Raw genomic sequence first — 25,718 nt, forward strand, 5'->3', positions numbered from 1 at the left:
CCTGGTAAAGCACACTGCTACTTACAATAGCAAATGTTAATGTGAGAAGTGGCGCGGGCCGAGGGATGTGCTGGCTGCGGCTTCCCGCCGCCCCCATTGGCCTGGGACGGCGAACCGCGGCCAGTGGGGGCCGCGATCGGCCGAACCTGTTGCGTCAGCAGGTAAATAAACTGGCCCAGCCCGCCAGGGTGCTTACCCTGGCGAGCCGCGTGCCAAACGTTGCAGACTCCTGATTTAACCTTTGAAATCATTTAGAGAAAATTAATAAAGAGCTGGAGCTCTCCACAAACACTATCCGAGCACAGTGACATTTTGCACCAAAGATAGGACAAGAAACAGAATGTTTGTGTTGGCCTTTTACTTCTTCATACCATATTACATACAAAGACTATGTTAAAAGAATGTTATGGCTGTAAATTCAAATACTCAGAAGTTGCGAAGCGTCAGAATTAAGGTTGCCCATGCAACCTTAATTCAGCCTCCTTGTGTGCTTGCATTTTAAGCCAGAACTAAGAAATTTGGCATTACGACCGTTTTTAATTACATGTAAAAAAAGTGTGTGATCAAGACCTCTGCTTTATTCATTGCATAGGCAAATGAACACAGACATCTTGGCTCAAACTAGTTTTGTTAAGATGAAAATAAATTTGAATCAAGGTCCCCATCATTAAAAAAACCACACAAGCTCCCTTCCTGTGTAAGCTTTTAGCTTGAGCACTGGTGATCTCAAATTGTCATAATACTGCAAGAGAGTGAGAATCAAGGTTGTTAGAGCCCAAACAACTTAGCCCTCTGTAAGCTAAAACCCACACTTCAAATGCACCTGGAAAACTGAAAAGCAAGTTCAGATCAATGAGCACAGGTGCAATGTGATCCTTGCAAGACACTATTAAAGCAGCTGGTAACTGCACTCTGTGCTAACTGGAATTTCTGGTCTTCAATTATAGTACAGAGCAGAATTCATTACAATAATCTATTCTGATATGACAAAGGTGTGAATAACTGTAGTGATCATAATAAATCATATAATACCGAGCTCTCATAGCCCTTTTTCCATCAGTAGATTTCAAAGCACTTCACAATCTTGTATGTATTTATGCTAACAACACCCGTGAGGTAGGCAAGTATTGTCCATTTTATAGATGGGGAACTGAGGCACAGAGAGGCAAAGACTGTCTACACTGGCACTTTTGTTGGTCAGGGGTGTGAAAAAAAAAAAAAACACCCCCAACCGACAAAAGCACTGGTGTGGATAGCACTATGTCAGCAGAAGATGTTCTCCCAACGCTATAGCTACCGCCGCTCATTAGGGGTGGTTTAATTATGTCAGTGAGAAAGCTCTCTTCTGCTGGCATAGAGTGGCTACATGGGAGACCTTACAGCGGCAGCAGTAGAGCTGTGCCGCTGTAAGGTCTGTAGTGTATACGTAGCCTAAGTGATTTGCCCAAGGTTACACAGAAATCTGGGGCAGGGAAAGGAATTGAACCCTATCATCCAAGCCCTAGGCTAGTGTCCTAACCACGGGACCATCTTTCCTCACTCTCATCTAGAAAGAAAGTTATAACCTTATTGTTAAAACACAGATGAGGAAAAAATAGCTGTTATGTGGACTTCCTGTGCATCTCAGGATTCAAGGTGGCCCAACACACAAACCTAAGTACACTTTGTACTCCTGGGGAAATTCTCTGCCAAAAAATTAAAAAATTCTGCAAAATTATATATTATGTCAAAATAACACTATATAATCATGTCAATTTCAATTATTTTGGGAATTTATTTCAAAATACCTATCAACAAGTATGTCTGTAACAATACAGACAACAAAAAAGATTCAGGAAAATGTTTTTAGACAAATACATTCCTTACTAGGCATATTAATACAGAACTTTGAGTAATAATACATTTAAACTATCTACTAGAAAGTAGATAAGGAAGTGTTGTTTACTACTTCTCATAACACAAGAACTAGGGGTTATCAAATGAAATTAATAGGCAGCAGGTTTAAAACAAAAAAAGAAAGTATTTCTTCACACAACACACAGTCAATCTGTGGAACTCCTTGCCAGAGGATGTTGTGAAGGCCAAGACCATAACAGGGTTCAAAAAAGAACTAGATAAATTCATGGAGGATAGGTCCATCAATGGCTATTAGCCAAGATGGGCAGGAATGGTGTCCCTACCTTCTGTTTGCCAGAAGCTGGGCATGAGCAAAAGGGGATGGATCACTTGATGACTACCTGATCTGTTCATTCCCTCTGGGGCATCTGGCACTATTCACTGTTGGAAGATGGACCTTTGGTCTGGGCTAGATGAACCTTTGGTCTGACCCAGTAGGGCCATTCTTATGTAAACTACAATACAGAAACATATTTCCTGCACCCCTCAGAAGCAGTGCAGAAGCTTGGAGGAGTCAGGGGTAACAGAGGAGCTGACGGAAAGGGAAGTAATTGCTCGGAAGGAGCCTGGTAATGAACCTGGAGGGTTGTTGGGTGTGTGTGTGGGAGAAGTACGGAACAGGATTTTTTTGGGAGGGTTGGGGGGTGGAAGGGAGGAGAGGGAGACACATGACTGTTAGGGATTTGGAAAGCCTCCCTCATGCAGACCTTGGCTGACCCCTAGCCTCTTCTATTCAGTCAGGCACATCTACCCCTGTCCCCGCATCCCCCCTCCCTCTATCCCCATGCACCTCCCTTCCCCATCCTCATGTGTCCCTGTAACCCCAGTGATCCCCTGCCCCCATGCACCTCCGCCCCCATTGTCCCTGCACCCACACTCTGCCATCCCCTGTCCCCATGTGGCTCTGCACCTACATTCAGCCCCCGCGCACTAGCCTTTTTGAATCCCAGTCTGACACTCTCCAGCAACCCAGTGCACCCCACTCTATCTGTCCCCACCATATCCAGTGCCTCCTCACCTGGCCGGACACGTGGGCAGTGCGCTGTGAGGAATGCAGCCTCTTGTCCTCCCTATCAGCTGCTGACTGCTATGACCAGTGAGCCAGCTGCCCTCTGTTCTGGCACCATAGCAGCCCCTGGTGAACAAAAGGCGTAACTGCAGTGCCTCTCTGGCAGAATGTATTCTCTGCAGAGAAAAAAAAAATCTGCAGGGGATGTGAATTCTGCACATGAACAGGTAACAGAATTCCCCCAAGAGTAACTTTGCTAGTATCTCCTTCAGTTCAGGAAACATATAAAATTGACTACTTCCACTGGTGCTTCCCTTGCACTCCTAATCCAACCGATAACCTGTTTTATCTGGACCGAGCTTCAGTCAGCTTACTCATCCAAACTGCTGTCTCTGTTCAGGAAAACTGATGCACTGTCTAGGCTAGTGGTGGACAACCTGCGGCACGTCAAGGTAATCCACTGGCAGGCCGCAAGACAGTTTGTTTACATTGACTGTCCTCAGGCACAGCTGCCCGCAGCTCCCAGTGGCCGCGGTTCACCGTTCCCAGCTACTGGGAGCTGTGGGCGGCTGTGCCTGTGGACAATCAACGTAAACAAACTGTCTCGCGGGCCGCCAGCAGACTGGCCTGACGGGCCACATGTGGCCTGTGGGCTGCAGGTTGCCCACCACTGGTCTAGGCCCAGTGAAAAATGATACTGTCATTCATCACACTGAAAAAGTGGTGTAGCTTAAGCCACAAGGTCTTATCTCCCCAATGGCTCTGTAACACAAGTTGAACAGGAGTGCCAGCCCAGAACTCTGCAGTATTCTACAGGACAGCACTCTTGCTATAAATGAGAAATTGATCAAAACTACCCTCTAGATCTGTGCTGACAAGCAAGACCCAAGCCACCTAAGGAAAACTGTCTGTCATTACAAGGGCTCGTAGATGTCAACAATACCCTAGAGTTCGCAGTTTCAAAGACTAGGAATGCAGAACAATCAGCATAGATACTAGATTTTTGTCTACACTAGAAAGAGCTAAACTAGTGTGATCACGACACTATTCATACCATAATCAGGCATGGAACTCTACCAACGTTGTTCCAGGAAATCTAAGGTGTCTTGAGATTGTGCAAGTTGCTTTGCTGCAAACCTCTCATCCATCCCAAAAATGGAGTTAAGACAAGGTAACAGTTAACAAGGTTCCTACACAAGGGCTTAATTTTAAAAGATGCTAACATCATGCCCTCTGAAATGTTGATAATCTCATCCATCAGCACAGTGCAGTGACCTAAAAACAAAGGAAACAATAGTTTGCACATGACAAGCTTGAAATCTCTACCCTCATGACTTCAATCCTAACAATACGATCTAGAATATATCAAGCTGCATGCCTAAAGCCAGAAACAACTAGAAACAGTACCACTATCATGAAAATCACAGTCCTTTCCCAGACTGCAAACACAGTAAGTATACACTACGTAAAAAACTTTGTAATCTAATAATTGCAAAATGAGTAAAGTTATTCTGCATATTAAATATAGGGGAATTTCTTGAGAAGTAATTTGTTTATATCCAGCCATGCTTCTTATTGTGCTCTATTCTGAAGAAAGACTAAATTATTCCCAAAGCTTCTTGGGAAGGAGACTGCATACACATGAGCTTCTTCTACAGGAACAGCGTCACCACCCAACTTCCCGTCTGTAAGAGCCTACCGTAACCAATCTTGTTTCTTTCCTCTTAGTGTTGGAGCAGATTCTTTGTGTTCTTCTCCGTCCTTGATATTAAGTGGGGTATGAATTTTTTACTCTTTGCAATTAGGTTTCAGCTTTTGGTAGTGGAGTTCCCCCAGCTTGGTCTGCAGCAAAGGAATTCTGTTGGTAAAGAGGAAGCTTTCTCCATCCCCCCCCACAAATCATTTTTGGTGGGAAAAGGAGTAGCAATATTATTCTGTGGACTACATGGCCATCTTTCTGAATATAACAGGTACTTATCTGGAGCTTAGCCAGGGAGAACCTATTTCAGGCTGTGGCCCCTGTAAACTTCCTCTTCGGATAACTAATGAGTCAGGTAAAAGACTCTTCCTCTTCATTAGTACAAACAGGGACCTGGGTCTGATTAGTTATATCATCCTCTCCCTGACCTCATTCCCATAAGCTAGATTGCCATATGTACAATGGTAGTTGCGTATGTGTTTCACTCTCAGAAGAGGGGGAGGGTCAGTCTTGGAGTCATTCTAAGATTGCAGGAGAGACATCAATATGCTCTTGAAAAAGGAAGCAGCAACCACAGAAGCAATTTTTGGACCGGATATGAACCAAAATGTTTGTCTGCAAGTTTCCTGCAGTTAAAGTCTACTACATTTTATAATGCAATTAAGTATCAGATGAGAATCATGTCTCTGATATGATAACTACAATACTTTTGTAATTAACTTTTTGATATCAAACATTGTCTTTGGCATGGAGGTTTGTTGAGTTACCTTGGGTGCTTGCTTACATTGCAGGTATTATTGGCATAAGCAGAACAATGCTGAAAACTTCACATTCTCAGACTAATGAAATAAACTACACTTCTAAATTCAGATATAAGGATTTTTGTGCATAATTCTGGACTGGAATTTGAGAAGTTTGAGTTCAATTTCCGGGCTCTGATGTAGGCTTCCTGTATGATCTTGCACAATTCACTCAAGCCTTGCGTAGACTACAAGTTTCCCATTCTCAACAATGAGTGCAGATGTAATGGTACTGAACATGGGTTAACTATAAGTGTAGATCAAGGACAAACAGTATTCAACATTTCATAAGAACATAAACGTAAGAACATAAGATTGGTCTGACTCGGTACGGCCATAGGTCCATCTAGCCCAGTATCCTGTCTACCCACGGTGGCCAATGCCAGGTGCCCTAGAGGGAGTGGCCCAACAGGCAATGATCAAGTGATCTCTCTCCTGCCATCCATCTCCATCCTCTGACAAACAGAGGCTAGGGACACCATTCCTTACCCATCCTGGCTAATAGCCATTAATGGACTTAACCACCATGAATTTATCCAGTTCTCTTTTAAACGCTGTTATAGTCCTATCCTTTACAACCTCCTCAGGTAAGGAGTTCCACAAGTTGACTGTGCACTGCGTGAAGAAGAACTTCCTTATATTTGTTTTAAACCTGCTGCCTATTAATTTCATTTGGTGATCCCTAGTTCTTGTATTATGGGAATAAGTAAACAACTTTTCCTTATCCACTTTCTCCACATCACTCGTGATTTTATATACCTCTATCATATCCCCCCTTAGTCTCCCCTCTTTTCCAAGCTGAAGAGTCCTAGCCTCTAATCTCTCCTCATATGAAACCCGTTCCAAACCCCTAATCATTTTAGTTGCCCTTTTCTGAACCTTTTCTAGTGCCATATATCTTTTTTTAGATGAGGAGACCACATCTGTACGCAGTATTCGATATGTGGGCATACCATCGATTTATATAAGGGCAATAATATATTCTCAGTCTTATTCTCTATCCCCTTTTTAATGATCCTTAACATCCTGTTTGCTTTTTTGACCGCCTCCGCACACTGTGCGGACATCTTCAGAGAACTATCCACGATGACTCCAAGATCTTTTTCCTGACTTCCTGTAGCTAAATTAGCCCCCATCATATTGTATGTATAATTGGGGTTATTTTTTCCCCAATGTGCATTACTTTACATTTATCCGCATTAAATTTCATTTGCCATTTTGTTGCCCAATCACTTAGTTTTGTGAGATCTTTTTGAAGTTCATCACAGTCTGCTTTGGTCTTAACTATCTTGAGCAATTTAGTATCAAAAAACAAAAGCTAAATCCTTAAAGCCCTTAATCTCTCTGTGACTCAAACCTCATCTGTAAAATAAGGATTGTGATGTTGCACTCTATATGTTTTATGGAAATATGTTTATAAGTGTGAATATGATGTAACTGGAATATGCTTTGTGCAAAAGATCTCTTGTAAGGTATCATTACAAAGCTTATAATCTACCGAGTGTGTTCATCCTATTCATATTAATGTATCATTCTTATATCTGAAGCTAGAAATATGAAGTATTACTCTGAAGTCCTATTGTAATTATGCAAAGTGTGGGCCATTAATGGTGGTTTAGAATCTTGATGACTCCCATTGACCAGGACAATTGTTTGTAAATGGCTCTTTACTTGTAAGCTTTCCTGTGTTCACGTGAGTCGGGCCGGAAAGAATGGAGGCTTGGGATCTCACAGGACATGTGACCATGTTACCTGGTACTGGAATTCATCTTAAACCTGGTGCTTTGCCATTTAGAAGGAGGGATGGGGACCCAGAGAGACAAAAGATTCCCACCTTATGCCAAAGCTATAAAGGGGGTGGAACAGAACAAAGGGGTCTGCAGTCATGAGAAAACCCCTGGTTACCACCTGAGCTGGAACTAACAAGAACCGTACCAGGGAAAGTATTGGGCCCAGACTAAGTAGTCTAGTCTGTGAAAGAAGCTTACTGGAACATCTGAGGGTGAGATTTACCTATAGTCAGTTTCATAAATGTATTAGGCTTAGACTTGCCTGTTTTGTTTTTGTTTTGCTTGGTAATTTACTTTGTTCTGTTATTACTTGAAACCACTTAAATCCTACTTTTTATACTTAAAATCACGTTTATTAGTAAACCCAGAGTAAGTGATTAATACATGGGGGAGCAAACAGCTGTGCATATCTCTCTATGAGTGTTCTAGAGGGTGGACAATTTATGAGTTTACCCTGTATAAGCTTTATACAGAGTAAAATGGATTCATTTGGGGTTTGGATCCCATTTGGAGCTGCGTGTCTGGGTGCTGAAGATAGGTGACTTGCTGAGCAGTTTTTGGTTAAAGTCTGCAGCTTTGGGAGCATGGACCAGACCTGGGTCTGCGTTGCAGCAGACTAGCGTGTCTGGCTCAACAAGGCAGGGTTCTGGAGTACCAAGCTGGCAGTGGAAAACGGGCTCAGAGGTTATTACAGCATGTCAGGTGACAGCCTCAAGGGGGTCTCTGTGACCAAACCCGTCACAGGGATAATGCTCTCCTACCTCACAGGAGGTCGAGAAGATAAATTCATTAATGTCTGAGATGCTCAGATACTGATGATGATGGTCTCTACTAGTATTTAAGATTGTAATTTCATAGCATCAGAATTTACTAAGAGCTTGTGTAATACAGAACTGAGTTAAACAAGTGTCGCTCATTTATGAGCTCGAGACATTTCAAATTTTAGCTGCCACATTTGCATATGTAATGACTGGGGGAAGAGGGGAGGGCAAAAGAAGACTATACAGATACAATAGATTTCATCTAGTTCAGAAGATGTTAGGAGCATTTGCCATAAAAGACATTATATATATTGCAGTGGTACCCAGGAAGCCCCGTCATGGGCCAGCATCTCATTGAGCTAGGCACTGCACAAACAAAGAAAGTCCCTGTCCAACAAAGCTTACAATTTAAATATAGGAGAAGAGACAGCATTCAGATACAGACAGATGGGGGAGCACAAGGAAACAATGAGAGAATGCTAGTCAGCACGATGGACAGTAGTGTCAGCATACCAACTTCCTAAACATTTGTCAATACCCTGATAAGCTCCCTGTGCTGGACACTTTCCAGATCACTATGAGGGGATCCATATGCTGGATCCCACAGTCTGAACAGAATCACTTGCCCCTGGTTTGGGATCCCTACACACACATTCAGGGTGCAGATCCTCTATCTAGCACTCCATCTTAAGAGTTTAGGATATATGGCCAACTGCCCAGTACTCTGAAATCAGTGCTGAAATTGTGTTACAGTTTAACTATCTCAGGTGGTACAGGACAAGGTGAAGCATATAACACATACAGCCTCTCCACAGGACTCACACAGCACTGTTCTTTCTTTAATGGTGTGAGAAATACACAGATCTATACAAAAATAATAAACCCTATACACATTTCATTGCCTCAGTTTTCTCAGTGCTCTTTGGGCATTATTTGGGTTGTGGTCAGTGTCATCTGGGGTCATCCAAAGTCCTTCTGTTGTAGTGCATGGCTTGGGCTCTGAAACACAGAGAGCCTTCTCTCTAGTTGGCTTCCTCTAACCATGGCCAATACATTCCCTTCCCCTGTCCTGCCCAAACTTCCTGTATCTCGCCCCCAAGTTTATATGCCCCTCTTCTATACCAGGCTTCTTTGTTCTGTCTTTAATAACTTTTCACAGTTCCAAACCTCCTCCCTGCAGACCAACTTAGCCAAATTGATTTCCTTGCTCAGGCACGCTCCTTAACGCAACTATTGTGTTGTCAGAGTGTAGCCGTTAAAGTTGACAACTCTCCATTGTCCTTGGTCTGGGGAAAACATAGCCCTGAACAGCCCATGGTGGATTCCACATTTACACAGAGGTGTTCAGTGATACAGCAATTTTCATAGTATCAACCATAATTCATAAATTGTATGTAGGTTCCCCAAATCACCATACCACTGTCAAACTGGGGTAGTTTTTGTTTATGTTTAGAGGGCATCACAGCCAAGGAGAGTTTTAAGAAGAAATCTGAAGGAAAACAATGAAGTAGCTTTGCAGATGTCTGTTGGGAGCTCCTCCCATGCCTGATGGGCAGCATGGGAGAACAAACTTAAGGTGCCTTTTTGAGACACTTTTAAATGTCATCTAATTTCTTCAACAGACTAAGCATTTTATTTGTACTGACTTTTTGAATGTTTGTTTATTACCCAACTTTTCATTTCTCTCAAATGTCATCTGAAAAGACTATGCTATTACTTAATAGATAAGGTTGTTTTGTTTTTCTTAAAATAAAAGGGGAGTTTTTGAAACAGTCATAAATGCTGAGTAAGAATTCAGAAAAAAATTGTGTCTAGCATAAGGAAGAGGACTGTTCAGTTTATCATCTTTTACTTACCCCAATTATAAGTACACCTCTACCCCGATATAACGTGACCCGATATAACATGAATTGGGATATAACACGGTAAAGCAGTGCTCCAGGGGGCCAGGGCTGCGCACTCCGGTGGATCATAGCAAGTTTGATACAACGCGGTTTCACCTAGAACACGGTAAGATTTTTTGGCTCCCAAGGACAGCGTTATATCGAGGTAGAGGTGTATCACTAATTCCAGTTAATTTGAGCAATTTTGAATATTCAAGACAAATACATCAAATTGAAATGAGTTAAAATTTTTTATCACTACAGACTTGTTTTAGGGTTGAAGCAGACTACTTCACAACTAAAAGTTTGTTGTTGTTTTTTTTAAAATTAAAACCAGTTTCCTTTGAAACATGGCATAAAACCTGGTATTACTATCTATACCGATGACAAAAAGGTAATAAAGACAATAGAGCAGAATTGATTTTTGGTGACTGTAGCCAAATTATACTGAAATTAATGAAGATTTTAATCTACTAGTCTAGCCACTCAGATTTTATGCAGGCAATGAGAACAATTAGGTCCATGAAACAAGTAATCATGCTCCTTACAAAGAGTAGCAAATACCAACATCTCAAGTGTGGCTGATACCACAATTTTAGGACATATGCACAAATAATTTACACTTAAAATTAGGAAATTTGAAGAATGTCATACGGCCACTTTATTATGATCATAACACACAAAGGCCCCAATCAGGATTGGTCCCCATTTTGCTTAGCACTGTAAAAAATCATATGAAGACAGTCTCTGCCTCAAAGCACTTAACTAATTTTACACTTTAAGTGGGTGCAACAAAGAGGAGGAAGAGGATATGGGGAAAGACCTGAGTAACAGTAATAAGATGAAGTCATCCCACACAAGAAACTTGGACAACTTGATGGTTCCAAATACTTCATTATTTCAATTTTTAAAATATATGGGGACAGATGAGGGGTGAGAATAATGGCATTAATAAAAGAGGAGGAGTTAATAAACATAGGGGAGGAAGAGAGAAGGATGGAGAGAGAGGAAAAAGGACAGTGGAGACTGAAGGAGAGAAGTCAGGGCATTCAGCTAGTCAGCAGATAATTACGCCCAAAATTCAAACCATAAAAGTTAGTCTGCAGACTGGCATGTGAATGTGCCTCACCCTTTGCCCTACTTCTGCAAATGGTGCTTACTGGGCAAGCTCTGGTGCTACTGGAAACTGACTTAATCCCCAGAAGTGTTATCTTTCCCAGCCCACATGGAGTTTACTGGTGTTTGGAACCCCAAGTGGGGAGTTGTGTCCCTGGAGGCAGGGAAGGAGGAGGAGGCAACATTTCTAACGTCTGAATAAATCAATAAAGTGAAATAGGAGGGGGTGGGGTCCCAACGAACATGATGTACCAGGGTCCCAAATTGCTCTAGAGCAGTGGTGAGCAACCTGCGACCCATCAGGGTAATCCGCTGGTGGGCCAAGAGACAGTTGGTTTACCTTGACCGTCCATAGGCACAGCCACTCGCAGCTTCCAGTGGCCACGGTTCTCGGTTCCCTGCCAACGGGAGCTGTGGGTGGCCGTGCCTGTGTACGGTCAATGTAAACCATCTCGTGGCCCACCATCAGATTACCCTGACAGGCCACAGGTTGTCCACCGTTGCTGTAGAGGGGCCTGCCTGGAAAGGATTCCCCCTCATCAAGTCACAACAGAGGGGTGGCTGCACCAAACTGAAAAGGTGATCCTTGCCTAGGCACCCTGTGTGCATTGGTTGATCCAGGGTTGATTTCTGTTGGCGCGACTGCACACATTGACCCTACTTAAAGCCACCCCTGCTATTCAGGCAAGAGACTCATTCTATATTTGCACAGGGCATACATAGCATTACAGGGCATTGAAGTTGGAGACTTTGGCAGCTACCGCAATGAGAATATTTTTAGATTTATTTGTAATCTCTACTCCTTAAAGGTGCCAACTCTATTAGTGACAAAACAGTTATTACTAAAATTATAGAAAAAGCGGTTGATGGAAGAATTACAATGAAAAATAAATTTTCATACAAACAAGAAATTTGCATTCCTTTAAACTGCATGCATAATGGATACAATCAACATTATACCAAACAATGACCTACTTTGTTTCCTTACAGCTATTCTCTTTATGTTTAATTCCACATAATTCTTAATTTGTGTATTCCTTTAATCCCACTACCAACACTATTCCCACACACAAAAAAACAATGCATTGCTATTAGGGCTGTCGATTACTCGCAGTTAACGCATGAAATTGACTCAAAAAATTAATCGCAATTAATCGCACTGTTTCAAATATATCTATTTCAATTACAACACAGAATACAAAGAGTACAGTGCTCACTTTGTTGATTACAAATATTTGCACTGTAAAAAAACAAAAGAAATAGTATTTTTCAATTCACCCAATACCAGTACTGTAGTGCAATCTCTATCTTGAAAGTTGAATGTACAAATGTAGAATTATGTACAAAAAAATCTGCATTCAAAAATAAAACGTAAAAGTTTAGAGCCAGTAAGTCCTCTCAGTTCTACTTCTTGTTCAGTCAATCGCTCAGACAAACAAGTTTGTTTACATTTCCAGAAGATAATGCTGCCTGCTTCTTGTTTACAATGTCACCTGAAAGTGAGAACAGGTGTTTGCATGGCACTGTTGTAGCCCACGTCACAAAATATTTACATGCTAGATGCACTAAAGATTCATATGTCCCTTAATGCTTCAATCACCATTCCAGAGGACATGCATCCATGCTGATGATGGGTTCTGCTCAATAACAATCCAAAGCAGTGCGGACTGCTGCATGTTCATTTTCATTATCTGAGTCAGATGCCACCAGCAAAAGATTGATCTTTTTGGTGGTTTGGGTTCTGTGATTTCCGCATTGACGTGTTGCTCTTTTAAGACTTCTGAAAGCATGCTCCACACCTCATTCCTCTCAGATTTTGGAAGGCACTTCAGATCCTTAAACCTTGGGTCGAGTGCTGTATTTATCTTTAGAAATTTCACATTGGTATCTTCTCTGCATTTTGTCAAATTTGCAGTGAAAGTGTTCTTAAAACGAACAACACGTGCTAGGTCATCATCCAAGACAGCTATAACGGGAAATATATGGTAGAATGCAGGTAAAACGGAGCAGGAGAAATACAATTCTCCCCCAAGGAGTTCAATCACAAATTTAATTAATGCACTATTTTTTTTAAACAAGCGTCATCAGCATGGAAGTATGTCCTCTGGAACGATGGCCGAAGCAAGGAGAGGCATATGAATCTTTAGCACATTTGGCATGTAAATATCATGCGACACCAGCTACAACAATGCCATGTGAATACCTGTTCTCACTTTCAGGTGACATTGTAAACAAGAAGCAGGTAGCATTATCTTCTGTAAATGTAAACAAACTTGTATGTCTGAGCGATTGACTGAACAAGAAGTAGAACTGAGAGGACTTACTGGCTCTAAACTTTTACGTTGTTTTATTTTTGAATGCAGATTTTTTTGTACATAATTCTACATTTGTACATTCAACTTTCAAGATAGAGATTGCACTACAGTACTGGTATTGGGTGAATTGAAAAATACTATTTCTTTTGTTTTTTACAGTGCAAATATTTGTAATAAAAAATAAAAATAAAGTGAGCACTGTACACTTAGTATTCTGTGTTGTAATTGAAATCAATATATTTGAAAACGTAGAAAACATCCAAAATCGTTTAAATAAATGGTATTCTATTATTGTTTAATCATGATTATTTTTTTTTTTAATCGCTTGACAGCCCGAATTGCTATTAAACAAAAAGAGACCAGCAACCCTACTCTCCAAAAGCACTTGCACAAACTAGAGCTGTCTTGGTAAGGGATAGGAAAGCAGTTTTCTTTTAATATATGAAAACATGCAAACAAGTGACAGTGTTTTAAGGGGGGGGGGGAGAGTTACCTAAACACAACTCAAACATATTTACCTTTTCTATTATAATTCCACCTCTGAAGTCTGAATAAAGTCCCTTTGAAAATGCAAAGGTCTGTTATCACAATTTGCAGGAAAACTTCACCAGCATATTGATAGAAACAAAAAGATCAGTAGAAAGGAAAACCTATTTTCTCATATCACCTGTATTGAATGTTTTTATAAACAGATCCTCTTCAAAATTTTGTTTTTTAACTCTGATTGTTATTCATCTTGTGAATCCTTAATATGCACAGGGAAGATGCCATGAGAATTAAAAAGCCAAAGATGGTCTTACTGCAACTAGACCTCTAAGGCTTGAATCTTACAGAAAAAAAGGAGAAATGCTTACCATTACAGCAATGTTTTACTCTGAACATACACTGCTCAATATAATACTGCCAAAAAAAAAAAAAAATGTAAACCTCACCAAAAACTTTTGGCTGTTTGAGGAAAGGAAAACTTAAGAACTGTTCAAACCTACTTTGAAAATAACTAAAGAAAGCAAAAGGCTCACTGACTCTGGAAAGCCACTTATATAAGAATGTACTGCAAGCTCTGAAATCAATTAGGAAAAGATAACAGTGGTAACTAGCAACAGGAAATATAGAATATAGGTAGTATTTTCTTTTCACCACCTTAGATATTTGAAGGGATAAATGAATAGGCTACTGATGGGGTAATTTAACAGGAAGGTAGTTTGTTGCCATCAAACCTTAAATAGCTCAAGGAAGCTTCCAAGCTTGGTTGCACATTTGTAATGTCGACCAAAACTGGGCATAAACGCGAATTTTATCAACTTGCAGGCACTGCTTTCTCTAAATGGTAGCAGATTTCTTTGCAAGAAACAACATATGCAGCTACAAATACACAAGTCCCCATGCAAAGGAAGGGATGGAGAGAAGGAGCCTAAGTGACTGAGGTATCTTGGTGGGGGAGCACGGAGTGTAGCCCGATGACTGAGTAAACCGGTTGTGGGAGGTCTTGCGAGAGAAAAAAGGTGTGTGATACTGTGTGTAGCCCAGTGACCTCCCGAGCCAGCCCAGGGGCGAGGGGAGCGCACAACCCAGTAACTGCCCGAGCCTGAGGGGGGAAGGAGATGGCGTTAAGGGTGTAAACTGTGACTGACTGACCCGGGTGGTCACCGAGCCGGCTCTGGGAGGGCGGCGGGGGCCTTACCTGAGACAGCTGCCTGGGGTTGGGGCAACCGAAGAGTGCGGAGCTGGAGCTGAAGCTGATGGCCCCTCTGCGGCTGAGGACATGCTGCGGGACCGGCCTGTCCAGGGGCAGCACCGGTAGCTGGTAACATACTTCCATTGAAGAGCCGCGGCGCTCCGAGCCGCGCCAGGGCACCGGCCGCCGCACCTGCCTGCGCCGGGAATCGCCGCAGCGCAATGGGGGGGGCGGGGGCGCAAACGTGCTAGAAGAGCCAAACCCCGCAATTAAAACACGGAGGGGCCCGGCTCCGCCTCACCGCCCTCTCCCCGGCGTCGGGTCTGGCCGGCCCCCCCCCTCCTCTGCCCCCAAGATAGGGTGACTAGATGTCCCGATTTTACAGGGACAGTCCTGATATTTGAGGCTTTGTCTTTTATGGGTGCCTATTACCCCCCACCCCCGTCCCGATTTTTCACACTTGCTCTCTGGTCACCCTACCCCAAGAGTCACGTCTGGGCGGGCCGGTTCCTCCCCGGAGCCCGCAGGGGTCCTTAAGCAGCAGCCGCCGCAGGGGGGCGGGGAAGCGGGGCCGGCAGTTGAGTGCTGTCAAGGAAGGAGGCGGCGAGCCCCGGGCCGAGCACAGCGGCGCGGCCGCTGCCTCCCGCTGTCTCTGCTGCCAGAGGGAGCCGCTGTCGCTGCTAGCCCCGCAGCCGGGCCGTCCGGGCGCCGCTCATGGAGGTGGGCGCTGGTGCCCGGGGGGCCGCTTTGGGTGAGACACACTCGGCACTGCTATTGTCCAGCACGAGGAGGCGGCGCGCGCTCCTGGCGGGAGGGGCCGGGGCGCTGCGGTCCCGAGCGAGCCGAGGGTGAGGGTGGAGCCCGCGGGAAGGAGGGATCCTGCGCCCGTGCCGCCCCCACTGAGAACAGCCCCGAGCGCAGTCGCCCAGGAGGAGGCACGAGCCGGACGGACTCTGTGAGTGCGTGTGTGTATCTCCGCAACGCGCAAGCCCGGCCGGCTCCACGCAAACCGTCATCACGTAACGGCGACGGGGGGATGTTTTGGAGGCGAACGGTGCGGTCCGGGCCAGTTCGTCTCTCTTGTGCGCCTGCGCGATATTTTCGCGCCTTGGAATGTTTTTGCCCTGTTAGGGAGGGTTGCAAGTGGAGCGCGCGCCTAGCCCCATTGGTGAAGGGGGGATGAGGGAGGGGGAAGAGACACAAGAACGTTTCATGCACGTGGTAGCGGCCCTTCTAATCTCAGCCCAGGCGCGCGCCTGCTCTCGACGTGCGGCCCAGGCCCGAGTTCGGGGGTGTGAACCAGGCGGGCATCAGGGCTGCCAGTCAGATATGGGGCAGCTCTGGGGGCACCTCTGTTTTGCAGCATCTCAAGCCTGTCGGATTCCAGTGGGAAACAGCAACCTGCTGAGCTGGAGCCGCAGGTACAGCCCTGGCAGGTGACCATAGGTCCTTGTTTTCTGGGGACAGTCCCTGACTGAGGTACTGTATCCCTAGGCAAACAATGTCCCCAGAAGAGTCCCCAGTTCACAAAACTTGTCCCCGAATACTGTTGTGATGTGAATACCCTTTCATATGTTGGTTATTTGGTTAATATGTCCAATGCATAAATAGTTAGAAATATCCAGAACATTTCTATTGTTATTATTACTATTAGCTATGATATAGATGGTACAGCACTATTGCAGTTGCCATAGCTACGACGATGGCTGAATGCTGTATGATATAGAACACAATTGAGATTCAGTGTAAAGTGAAAATGGAGTTGTCGAAAAAGCATAAATGCAGCTTTAACAACCCAGCTTCCAAAGGATTTTCCATATTTATGACCAACTGGAAAAGAAACATCAGTATTATATTCAATATGCTAGGCAGTATTTTCCATTTTGAGTGGAGGCAGGACATCTATAAAAAAACAGGAAGGTGCCATTAGACGCAAAACTGCTCTGACAACACATGCTAGTTCAACTTCTGTTACCAAATTTTTTCACAAAAGTTGAGCAAACACAGTGAGTATGACTTTGCTTTTCCAAAAGGAATATATGCATATCATACTATTAGACATAATCACAGTTTCAAATTCATGGACTGTACTTCCAATTTAAATAAAATTCAGCAACCCCAAATTCTCGTGTGCCCTGACAAAGTGTGAAGCAATAGTTGCAAATGTTTTTGTTCCATGGGCAAATGATGAACTACCTGAAGTATGTTGAATATGTGTCAGTGTCTGCAAACATCGAATCACAAACATAAAATTGCTTCCTGTCTTAGTTTACTATTTCAAGGTTTATGAAGGCTTTTCATGTGTGCAAACTAAATTTGTGGATTTTGTTGAACTTTTGTTGAAGGAGAGACATCAGAACTTATTGCAGCTGAGATAAAAATATTATGAATAAGTATAGAATCGAAAGTAAGGTGGTGGCATTCTAAGAAGATAATACAAACAGAAACTTTGGCAGCATATACAGATGTATGTGGGGGGGTGGAATTTACACACCACAGTAAAGGCAAGCTTTAAAAGTGAAGTGGTAGGCCTTGGATGCGTTGCTCACAACTATGCCCCAACAGCAAGAGATGCAATCCCAGTAGACGTTGAGAGCATTCCAATTAAGATTTTTGGATATTTTCATGTATTCACTGTTCGTGTGGAAAGACTGAAAAGTTTCTAAGAGTATGAGGGACAAGAATATAAGAGTGTACTGGGATACAGTAATGTCAGATGGCTGTTGATATTACTTGCTTTAGAGAGGATCCTTCAACATTATGAGTCGTTGAAGTCATTTTACTTGTCAGATGAAAGGTGTCCAGAAGTTCTTCAAAAAATATTTGAAGACCCATGTACCAAACTCTGGCTTGCTTTTAGCCATGCAAACATGACATTTTTTCATCTCACAATCAAATCACTTGAGGGACATGATCACTATGCAGTAGAGTCAGACGGTATCTTAAACAATCTTGAAAAGAAGCTGGTTACAAGGGATGAAGAAGACTTTGTGTCTGGTTTAGTGAGAAAACTACTTAGAGCAGTGGTCCCCAAACTTTTTACCTCATGCCACCTTACCACTCCCCACCCCCACCCCTGAGCCAGGAGCAGGGCCATGGTTCCGGAATAGGGGGATGTGGACAGGGATAAGGAGGCCAATGCTATGGCCACAGCTGAGGGCGGGGCCGGGAGTGGAACAGGGGCTGGGGCCAGGAGCAGAGCTGGGTGGTGTGGGGGCTGGCCCAGGCCCCATCTATGCACCCCCCAGTTTGGGGACCTCTGACTTAGAGACCTAGAAGAAGCAGACATCATGCTACCTTAATGTGTCAAGATCTTTCCTCAGTGCAGCCATAAAATACATACATGCATGGGGAAAGCATACAGATGATTTGAGAGATTTGACGTGTCTACTTTTAAAGAAAGTTCCTTTACAATCTGCGATTGAAACAGCAGCTGAGTTACTGCTGAAGAAATGCCAGAATGTGACAATTAATGGGGATGCACTGTTTGATGAAGTAACTGTTAAATGAGTTTGTGACAGGGAAACTGTGAATGGAATGACACAACTACAGCGATCACAGTATGTGGCAGATGGGATGAAGTAAACAAGCATTTCAGGGAATCCTCAGTACCACACACAAATATATATTTAAAAAATGGCAGAACTGATCCTGGGCCTGCCTGCAGTAGTGCTTCAGTTGAGAGGGTGTTTTCTGTCATGAATGACCTGTAGACAGCAGAAAAATCCAGGTGCAACATTGAAATTGTGAAAGCCATTCTCATTGTCAAAACAATCTCTATTTTGCCCTGTCTTGAGTTCTTCAACAAACTGAGCAAGAACATTAAAATTCTAAAACAAATACACTCATCAGAGAAATACAGCTATTAATCCAGCAAGCTTTTCTGGTGCTGCCAGCATCGGGAATACTGGTGAGTACAATTTCTTATGTGGGTCCCAGGGTGGGAGTTTTCCATCTATAAACTATTTCTATATCCTAGCCATTTTGGGGGAACTCAGAAAAATTAAGAGGGACTCTTGTATTACTATACATATAAACTGTTTAAAACCATTGTGTTTGTAGTTTTATAATGTGCCACTAGGTGGTGAATGTCATTTCTGTTAATTCTCATTTCAATTATTGCACTCTTTATATCCACATTATTGTCGATTGTGTGGCTGTGTGATGGTTGATGGAGGTTAATCTCTACGTGGAATCTACTAGCAGAAGCAATAAAGTCATACTGGTTTTCTTGAAATATGGAGATAACACTGCACTCATTGATAAATCTGTGAAACATAAATGGCTTTGGCAGTGGTGTGACAAAAGAGATTCTTTAAATAGTCTGTATGGACATTGGATACAGAAAACTCACGTTCCTGAACGGTGTTTCTGTATCTTTTGGAACTGGTGTCTGAATGCGCTTCTTTAGTAATGTCACTCCATAGTGATTATATACATATTTGTTTTGTATTTGTAGTTTATATGTGCAACTGTTAAAATATAAGCTGCTAAAAAAATTTGCTTCGCTAAGTTCCACAACTTAAATTTTCAGTCTTGGCTACTTTGCTCTGCTCCCACCCCTGTGTGTCTCCAGATTGGTTTACAAAATATGGTCACCTCTAGAGCCCACTATAGGGTAAGCCCCTGTTAGGAGGCAGAATCAGCAACTAAGTGAGAATTGAAGGGGGCTGAATGGGGGAGGGTCTTGAAATGGACAGAATGGGGTCCAGAGACTACTACAAAGGAACAGAAGGGAATGGGGGAGGCTGCCCTAAACCCCTCAGGCCCAGGTGCCCGCTACCCCCCAGATCTCAGACTGTCCCACCTTGTTTTCCCAAGAAGACATTCCCTCACCCAAAAGCCTCTGTTAGAGAGCTTATTCCTTCACTCTCCCACTTCCCTGGTCCTTCTCGCATGAACAGAGAGCAACAGTACCCGAAGTCCGAAGGTTTATTGGGGTGAACTTTCAGCAAGCTTAAATCCAAGTTCCTTTTTCCTTATTTTTGAATCCCAACTACTTCCTGTTTGCCCTTAATTTATATAGTAATATTCTTAGCTATACCTTAACCAATCATTCTACTAAAATTTACCTAACCAATCCGAACATATTGTAACATGATTAGCTAACCAATTATATCCCACCACCTTAATTAGTTTACACCCAGCAAAATTAATTATACAGCAGACAGAAACAATCACAGAACCAGACAGAGACCATGCAAATAAACATACAAAACAATACAGAAGTGAGGATTTCACAACTACATCTAAACAAACATAAGGGTTTCCCAGCTGTCTATTGATAAGTGAGTTCTTACCAGACAGAAAACAATCAAACTAAATTTCCTTTTACATCTTCTAGGCTCTTCCCTTTCTCTGGAGTTGATAGATCGGATCACCTTCCTAACAGCCCCAGATTGCCTTATTTCAGTATGACTAAACAGGGCCTCAGACTGTCACAGTGAGAGAAGGCCCTTACACAGATTCTTTCTTTTATACCTCTATAAATAATAAACATACCTAAATTCTTAAATTATAGGCCTTTAGAGACAGGCTTGAATATCTATATCCTAACAGCCTCTTCCCCAACATAGGAGGGGTGATGAATGCTGGCTGGCAGCATAGGAGTGAAAGTTTCCCATTGGTGACCTGTAAAAAAAAAATGGAGGGTTCTGTTTTCCAGAGCTGTTGAGTAGGCTAACACCTTCACCATCACTAAGTCCACACTATTTTTAAGGTGAAATTTGTGTTTATATGAAAATTATTTTCAAATATGCAAATCAGTTCATTAAATTAGTGCATAAAATGTCACATATGGAGCTGAATGAAACTCAGAAGCTGGAAGGGTGACCACTTACTCCATTAGTTAACTTCCCTAAAATAGTTCCTGGGTCCTACATCCTATCTTAGATCAATATAAGGCTGTCCTCTGTTGCTTCAGCAGTAGACACTGCGGCACACAGTGATATGTCAAAAGAACAGGAGTACTTGTGGCACCTTAGAGATTAACAAATTTATTAGAGCATAAACTTTCGTGGACTACAGCCCACTTCTTCGGATGCATATAGAGTGGAATAAATATTGAGGAGATATATATACACACATACAGAAAGAATGAACAGGTGGGAGTTGTCTTACCAACTCTGAGAGGCCAATTAAGTAAGAGAAAAAAAACTTTTGAAGTGATAATCAAGATAGCCCAGTACAGACAGTTTGATAAGAAGTGTGAGAATACTTACAAGGGGAGATAGATTCAATGTTTGTAATGGCTCAGCCATTCCCAGTCCTTATTCAATCCTGAGTTGATTGAGTCTAGTTTGCATATCAATTCCAGCTCAGCAGTCTCTCGTTGGAGTCTGTTTTTGAAGTTTTTCTGTTGTAAGATAGCCACCCGCAGGTCTGACATTGACTGGCCAGACAGGTTAAAGTGTTCTCCCACTGGTTTTTGAGTATTATGACTTCCTCTCCCCAATAAAATGGTCAGAAATGGGCAGCTTTTAGTACTGCCATTTCTCCCTCCCCCCCCCCCCCAAAGCATTCAACAATCTTGAATCAAACACAAGAAATCACAAGTTTGTCTTTAAAATCATGATATTTTTAAAAAGTAATATATTTTGGAAGAGGTAATAATAATCACAGGATTCCAGTAGCTGGGACTTTAAGAAAAACATATTGAAAATATGATAGCTACATAGATTAGATTACATTAGACAGGACAGATAAAGCTGTATTCATTTGTTGTTTCACTTATAGAGAACAACTTTTTTTCTCCCTCTCTCCCTGGAGCTGTTTTTTTAATATTCAGCTTTTATTTCTCTATAGTGAAAATTCATATATATATCCTTATAGAGAAGGCAACATTTCTGGGTTTTGAGTATCATATTTTACATTCATTTAATATTTATAGTATATATTTTGATATTACAAGTGTCAAAAATAAATACGATATGTGCTTCAAAATTCCTTTCAGCTCCATGCACATTTCCTCTCACTGGCTGAAAGTGGGCCTTTAAGAGGCTAGCAGTACTCATATTGAGCCAGAATTCCTCTGAATGGGGTATCACCACTTTTTTTTTTTTTTTACTAATAACATCTTTGAGGTTTAGCTAATGTTACTTACACCCCTGTTAACAGTGATGAGCTGCTAAAATCTTAACAATCAGTTCCCTATAAAAAGTTCTGATTTAAGGGATGTGCCACAGTATGTATTTTTTGTACCAATAGGGTTACCATACGTCCGTATTTTCCCGGGAGGAATTTTTAAATTTTAAAAATTCTGCCCGGATGGCGATTTAAGAACCAAAAAGCCTAACATCTTCAGGATGTATGTTAACCCTGCCTAAAGTTCTTTTTTAAAAAGATGGGCCTGAACTAGAAATGAGCTCTGTTTCACATGTGTGGGTCCCACCATTCTCTGGGGGTGTGCTAGGGTGAGCAGATGTCCCAATTTTATAGGGACAATCTCAATTTTGGGGTCTTTTTCTTATATAGGCTCCTATTACCCCCCCACCCCATCCCGATTTTTCACACTTGGGTCCCAGCTGTTCCCTGCCCCCCTCATTGAAGCAGGTATGCAGGGTTACTGCCCTGGGAACTGCAGGGCACCAGTGGACGTGGGGCTGCCTGCAGACAGGGGCGTGGGGCAGGGCTAGCTGGAGGCAGGAAGTGCGACTCGGGCTGGCTGCAGGCAGGGGTTGGCTGCGGGCAGGGGGTACAGCATTGGCTGGCTGTGGGCAGGGGCTGGCTGCGGGCAGGGGGTGCAGCAGGGGCTGGCTGTGGGCAGCATGGTGGGTACTCAGACAGGGGCAGCAGCTCGGAGCAGCAGGACGCAGGCCAAGCCCAGCAGAGCAGCCAGGGACCCACCAGGCAGCAGCAGGAGCCCCAGGGACAGAGGTCCGAGGAGCAGCAGCAGCAACAGGGCCAGGAGCCAGCCCACATGGCTCCCTCAGCGCAGCGCCCCCCCGGTGGGCGGGAGGAGGAATTACACGCTTCCCGGCCGGAGCCCATCAAAGCTTCCCTCGCAGGGAAGCCAGTTAACAAGCGGTTCTAAAACCGCTTCAAAATTTAACAGCCGGTTCGTGTGAACCAGCTCCCGCTCACCACTGCCTGTTAAGAAGTCTTACCTTGAAATTAACTCTTATGAAATAAACTTAGATATTCTAGATAATGAGTGTTTTCTTAAGTGTCCTGTTCTAAGAATATACAATAATGATATATTCTGTAATTAATACATTGCTACTAGTATTATCTGGGCAAATTTGATCACTACAAAATTAGTAGTACAGAATCCCAGTGAACCCATATACAATCAAGTTAAAGATAGTTAATTTGTAACTGGTGGATTAAAAACTGTTAAAATTGTGATCTGTCACTAAATTCTCAGGTTTTTTACTGATCCTGCTTGCAGGCAGGGGCTTCTGTAGTGAAGTGTGTGATCTGGGCCTAGCAGCAGTCAGTCTTCAGACAGCCAGCTTAGGCCATGTCTATGCTACACAGGTTTCTTGACAAAAGGCAGTGGAGATGTACACATTGCAATGCTCTTCCCACCAATTTAACTCTTCTGCTACACCGACATAATAAAACCACCTTGATGAGAGGCATAGAGTTTTTTATGACGGTTAGAGCGATGCTGTGTCAGTGTAGACACTGTGTTGTTTATGTATGTAGGAAATAGTAATGTTTGTATAGCTGTTTAGTAAAAATTTATTTATAGAACTAAAATGAATCTTTAATTGTCTCCTATACACATGGGTTGCTGCTGATATTCACACACATTTGCAAACTACAATTAATGCTTACACAGCAATCATTACAAGGGTCACTCAATGGTACTAGAAAACAATGCCTGGCCCAATGCATTACAGAAAAACACGTTATTGGGGCTGATTGTCAAAATGCTCCTTCGAAGCCTTCCTGATTCAAATAGCCCCCATTATGCCCCTCTAACTGCTCTGGTATCTGGCTGCTCAAAAGCAGCCACCAGCCGATCCAACTCAACACTCCACCTCTGCAGAAACTTTTCCCTCTTAGCTTCACAGATGTTAAGCAGAGCACAGCAGGCTGCAATGACCATGGGAATATTTTCCTCATTGAGGTCTAACATGCCAGAAAGGCAGCACCTGTGACCCTTTAATCTGCCAAAGGCACATTCAGTGGTCATTCTGGCCCTGCTGAGTCTGATGTTGAAGCACTCCTGGCTACAATCAAGGTTTCCAGTATAAGGCGTCATGGGCCACAGGGCAAGGGGTAGGCTTGGTCTCCCAGAATCACAATTGGCATTTCTACATCCCCAATTGGAATCTTCTGATCTGGAAACAAAGTCCCTGCTTGCAGCATACTATACAGGTCAGTGTTCCTGAAGATGCATGTGTCATGCACTACCCCATGTTGATGTCAGTGAAATGACCATGGTGATCCTCCAGTGCTTGCAATACCAGAGAGAAGTAGCCCTTTCTGTTGATGTACTCCGTCACTCCCCCCCGTCCCTCCCGCAGCGCGGCTCGATTCCTGGGGGCGGGGCTTGCTGCAAGCCCCGCCCCCATGAATCGGGCCCCGCTCTTGCTAAAGCCGGCCCTGCAGACAGAGATGGCTTCCTGCCTCATTCTGGGCAACATATTAATCAGATTGCCTTCTGTCTCCCTTTGTTCTTGTTACCCAGGATTTTCAGAACCCAAAGCAGTGGTAACTTAACTGTTTCACTCCTGGCATCATCAGGAATAAATCAATGGGAACACAGCGCTTCTGGCAGATGACAGATTGATACAAGTAAGCGTGCTCTTATCTAAAACTACTATTTATTAGAGTTAAGCACACACAGACATCCCAAATAATTACCTAAAATCTGAGATGCTATAGAGTAATTAGCAGCAAGTCAGCGATGGCCAGTCGCTTCCCTACTGGGGAGTGTGGTGTCAGGAAAAAGTCTCTCTGGATAGCTTCAGAGAACTGCTCCAAAGTACATTCTATTATCTAGTCTTTTTATAATTAATTTTTACAAAACACATAGTTCATAGTGACCCCTACTGGATCATCACTTCTCCTAACTTCAGCAAACTACTTATCCACAAAACATTCCTAAAAATCTTAATCATAATAAGCTTCTATATCAAAGGTGCCCAAACTCAGTGTCTCCACCCACTTATTTTCTTTCAGTCTCATAATTTGTTGACTCTTTTCTCCCCGCCTCCTATTCTGATTAGCAGAAACTGCAAGTCTGCAGCTAGTATTTGACCTTGCCTCCAAAAGCCCTGCTAGTCCAAATTAACCCTTAACTATGTGGCATTCTGTTTGATGAATTCATGGTGGGAGAATGCACACAATATGGCAACAATTAGCTTGATCAAATTCTGGGGTAACACACCCTTCAATTCCATGGTAACAGTCTCGCTTCACCTCTTGTCACCAGGATCCCAAGACTTCCACATCCAAGTTAAGGTCATCATCCTCCCACTCTGCATCACCCAGTGAACGCTATTAACGGATTCTTATGGTCCCCAAGATTGGCACGTGCCTCATGGTCGGAAGAGAGGCCCTTGTCAGGTGCCTACTGGCCATCAATGCCTTAACCACATCAGTGGCCTCCTTGGAATCAGTGGGATGGCCCTTGTTCATGGCAGTCCTGTTCTTTGTCTGATTCAAAAGCAAAAGCACCCGCCAGATCTGCAGTCGTGTCCACAGATCAGCAACGGGCTGAGACTCCAGCTGTTTTCCTCCCCATGGAGCCTCCAGAGCCTTCTTGTCCGGGTGTGTTATCCCTGGAGCAAGATCCGGTCTTGGCTCAATTACATGCCTC

At 43.2% G+C, this 25,718-nt stretch overlaps 1 protein-coding gene across 5 annotated transcripts in view; it reads right to left on the bottom strand.

The window, feature by feature from the left end:
* Positions 1-15,974, bottom strand: part of PDE7A (phosphodiesterase 7A) — a 130,905-nt gene extending 114,931 nt beyond the window's left edge. For 3 of the 5 annotated variants that reach the window (XM_034763006.1, XM_034763005.1, XM_034763003.1), the window contains exon 1: positions 14,951-15,968. In XM_034763006.1, the coding sequence (XP_034618897.1) occupies positions 14,951-15,088 (138 nt within the window). In that variant the 5' untranslated portion in view covers positions 15,089-15,968. Of the gene's footprint in view, positions 1-14,950 lie in introns of all 5 variants that reach the window. The other 2 variants (XM_034763004.1, XM_034763007.1) reach the window with 2 other exon arrangements.
* Between the last annotated feature and the right edge of the window lie 9,744 nt (positions 15,975-25,718).

This window comes from Trachemys scripta, chromosome 2 (genome assembly GCF_013100865.1).
Source record: "Trachemys scripta elegans isolate TJP31775 chromosome 2, CAS_Tse_1.0, whole genome shotgun sequence".
In the NCBI taxonomy this organism is placed as follows: domain Eukaryota; kingdom Metazoa; phylum Chordata; order Testudines; family Emydidae; genus Trachemys; species Trachemys scripta.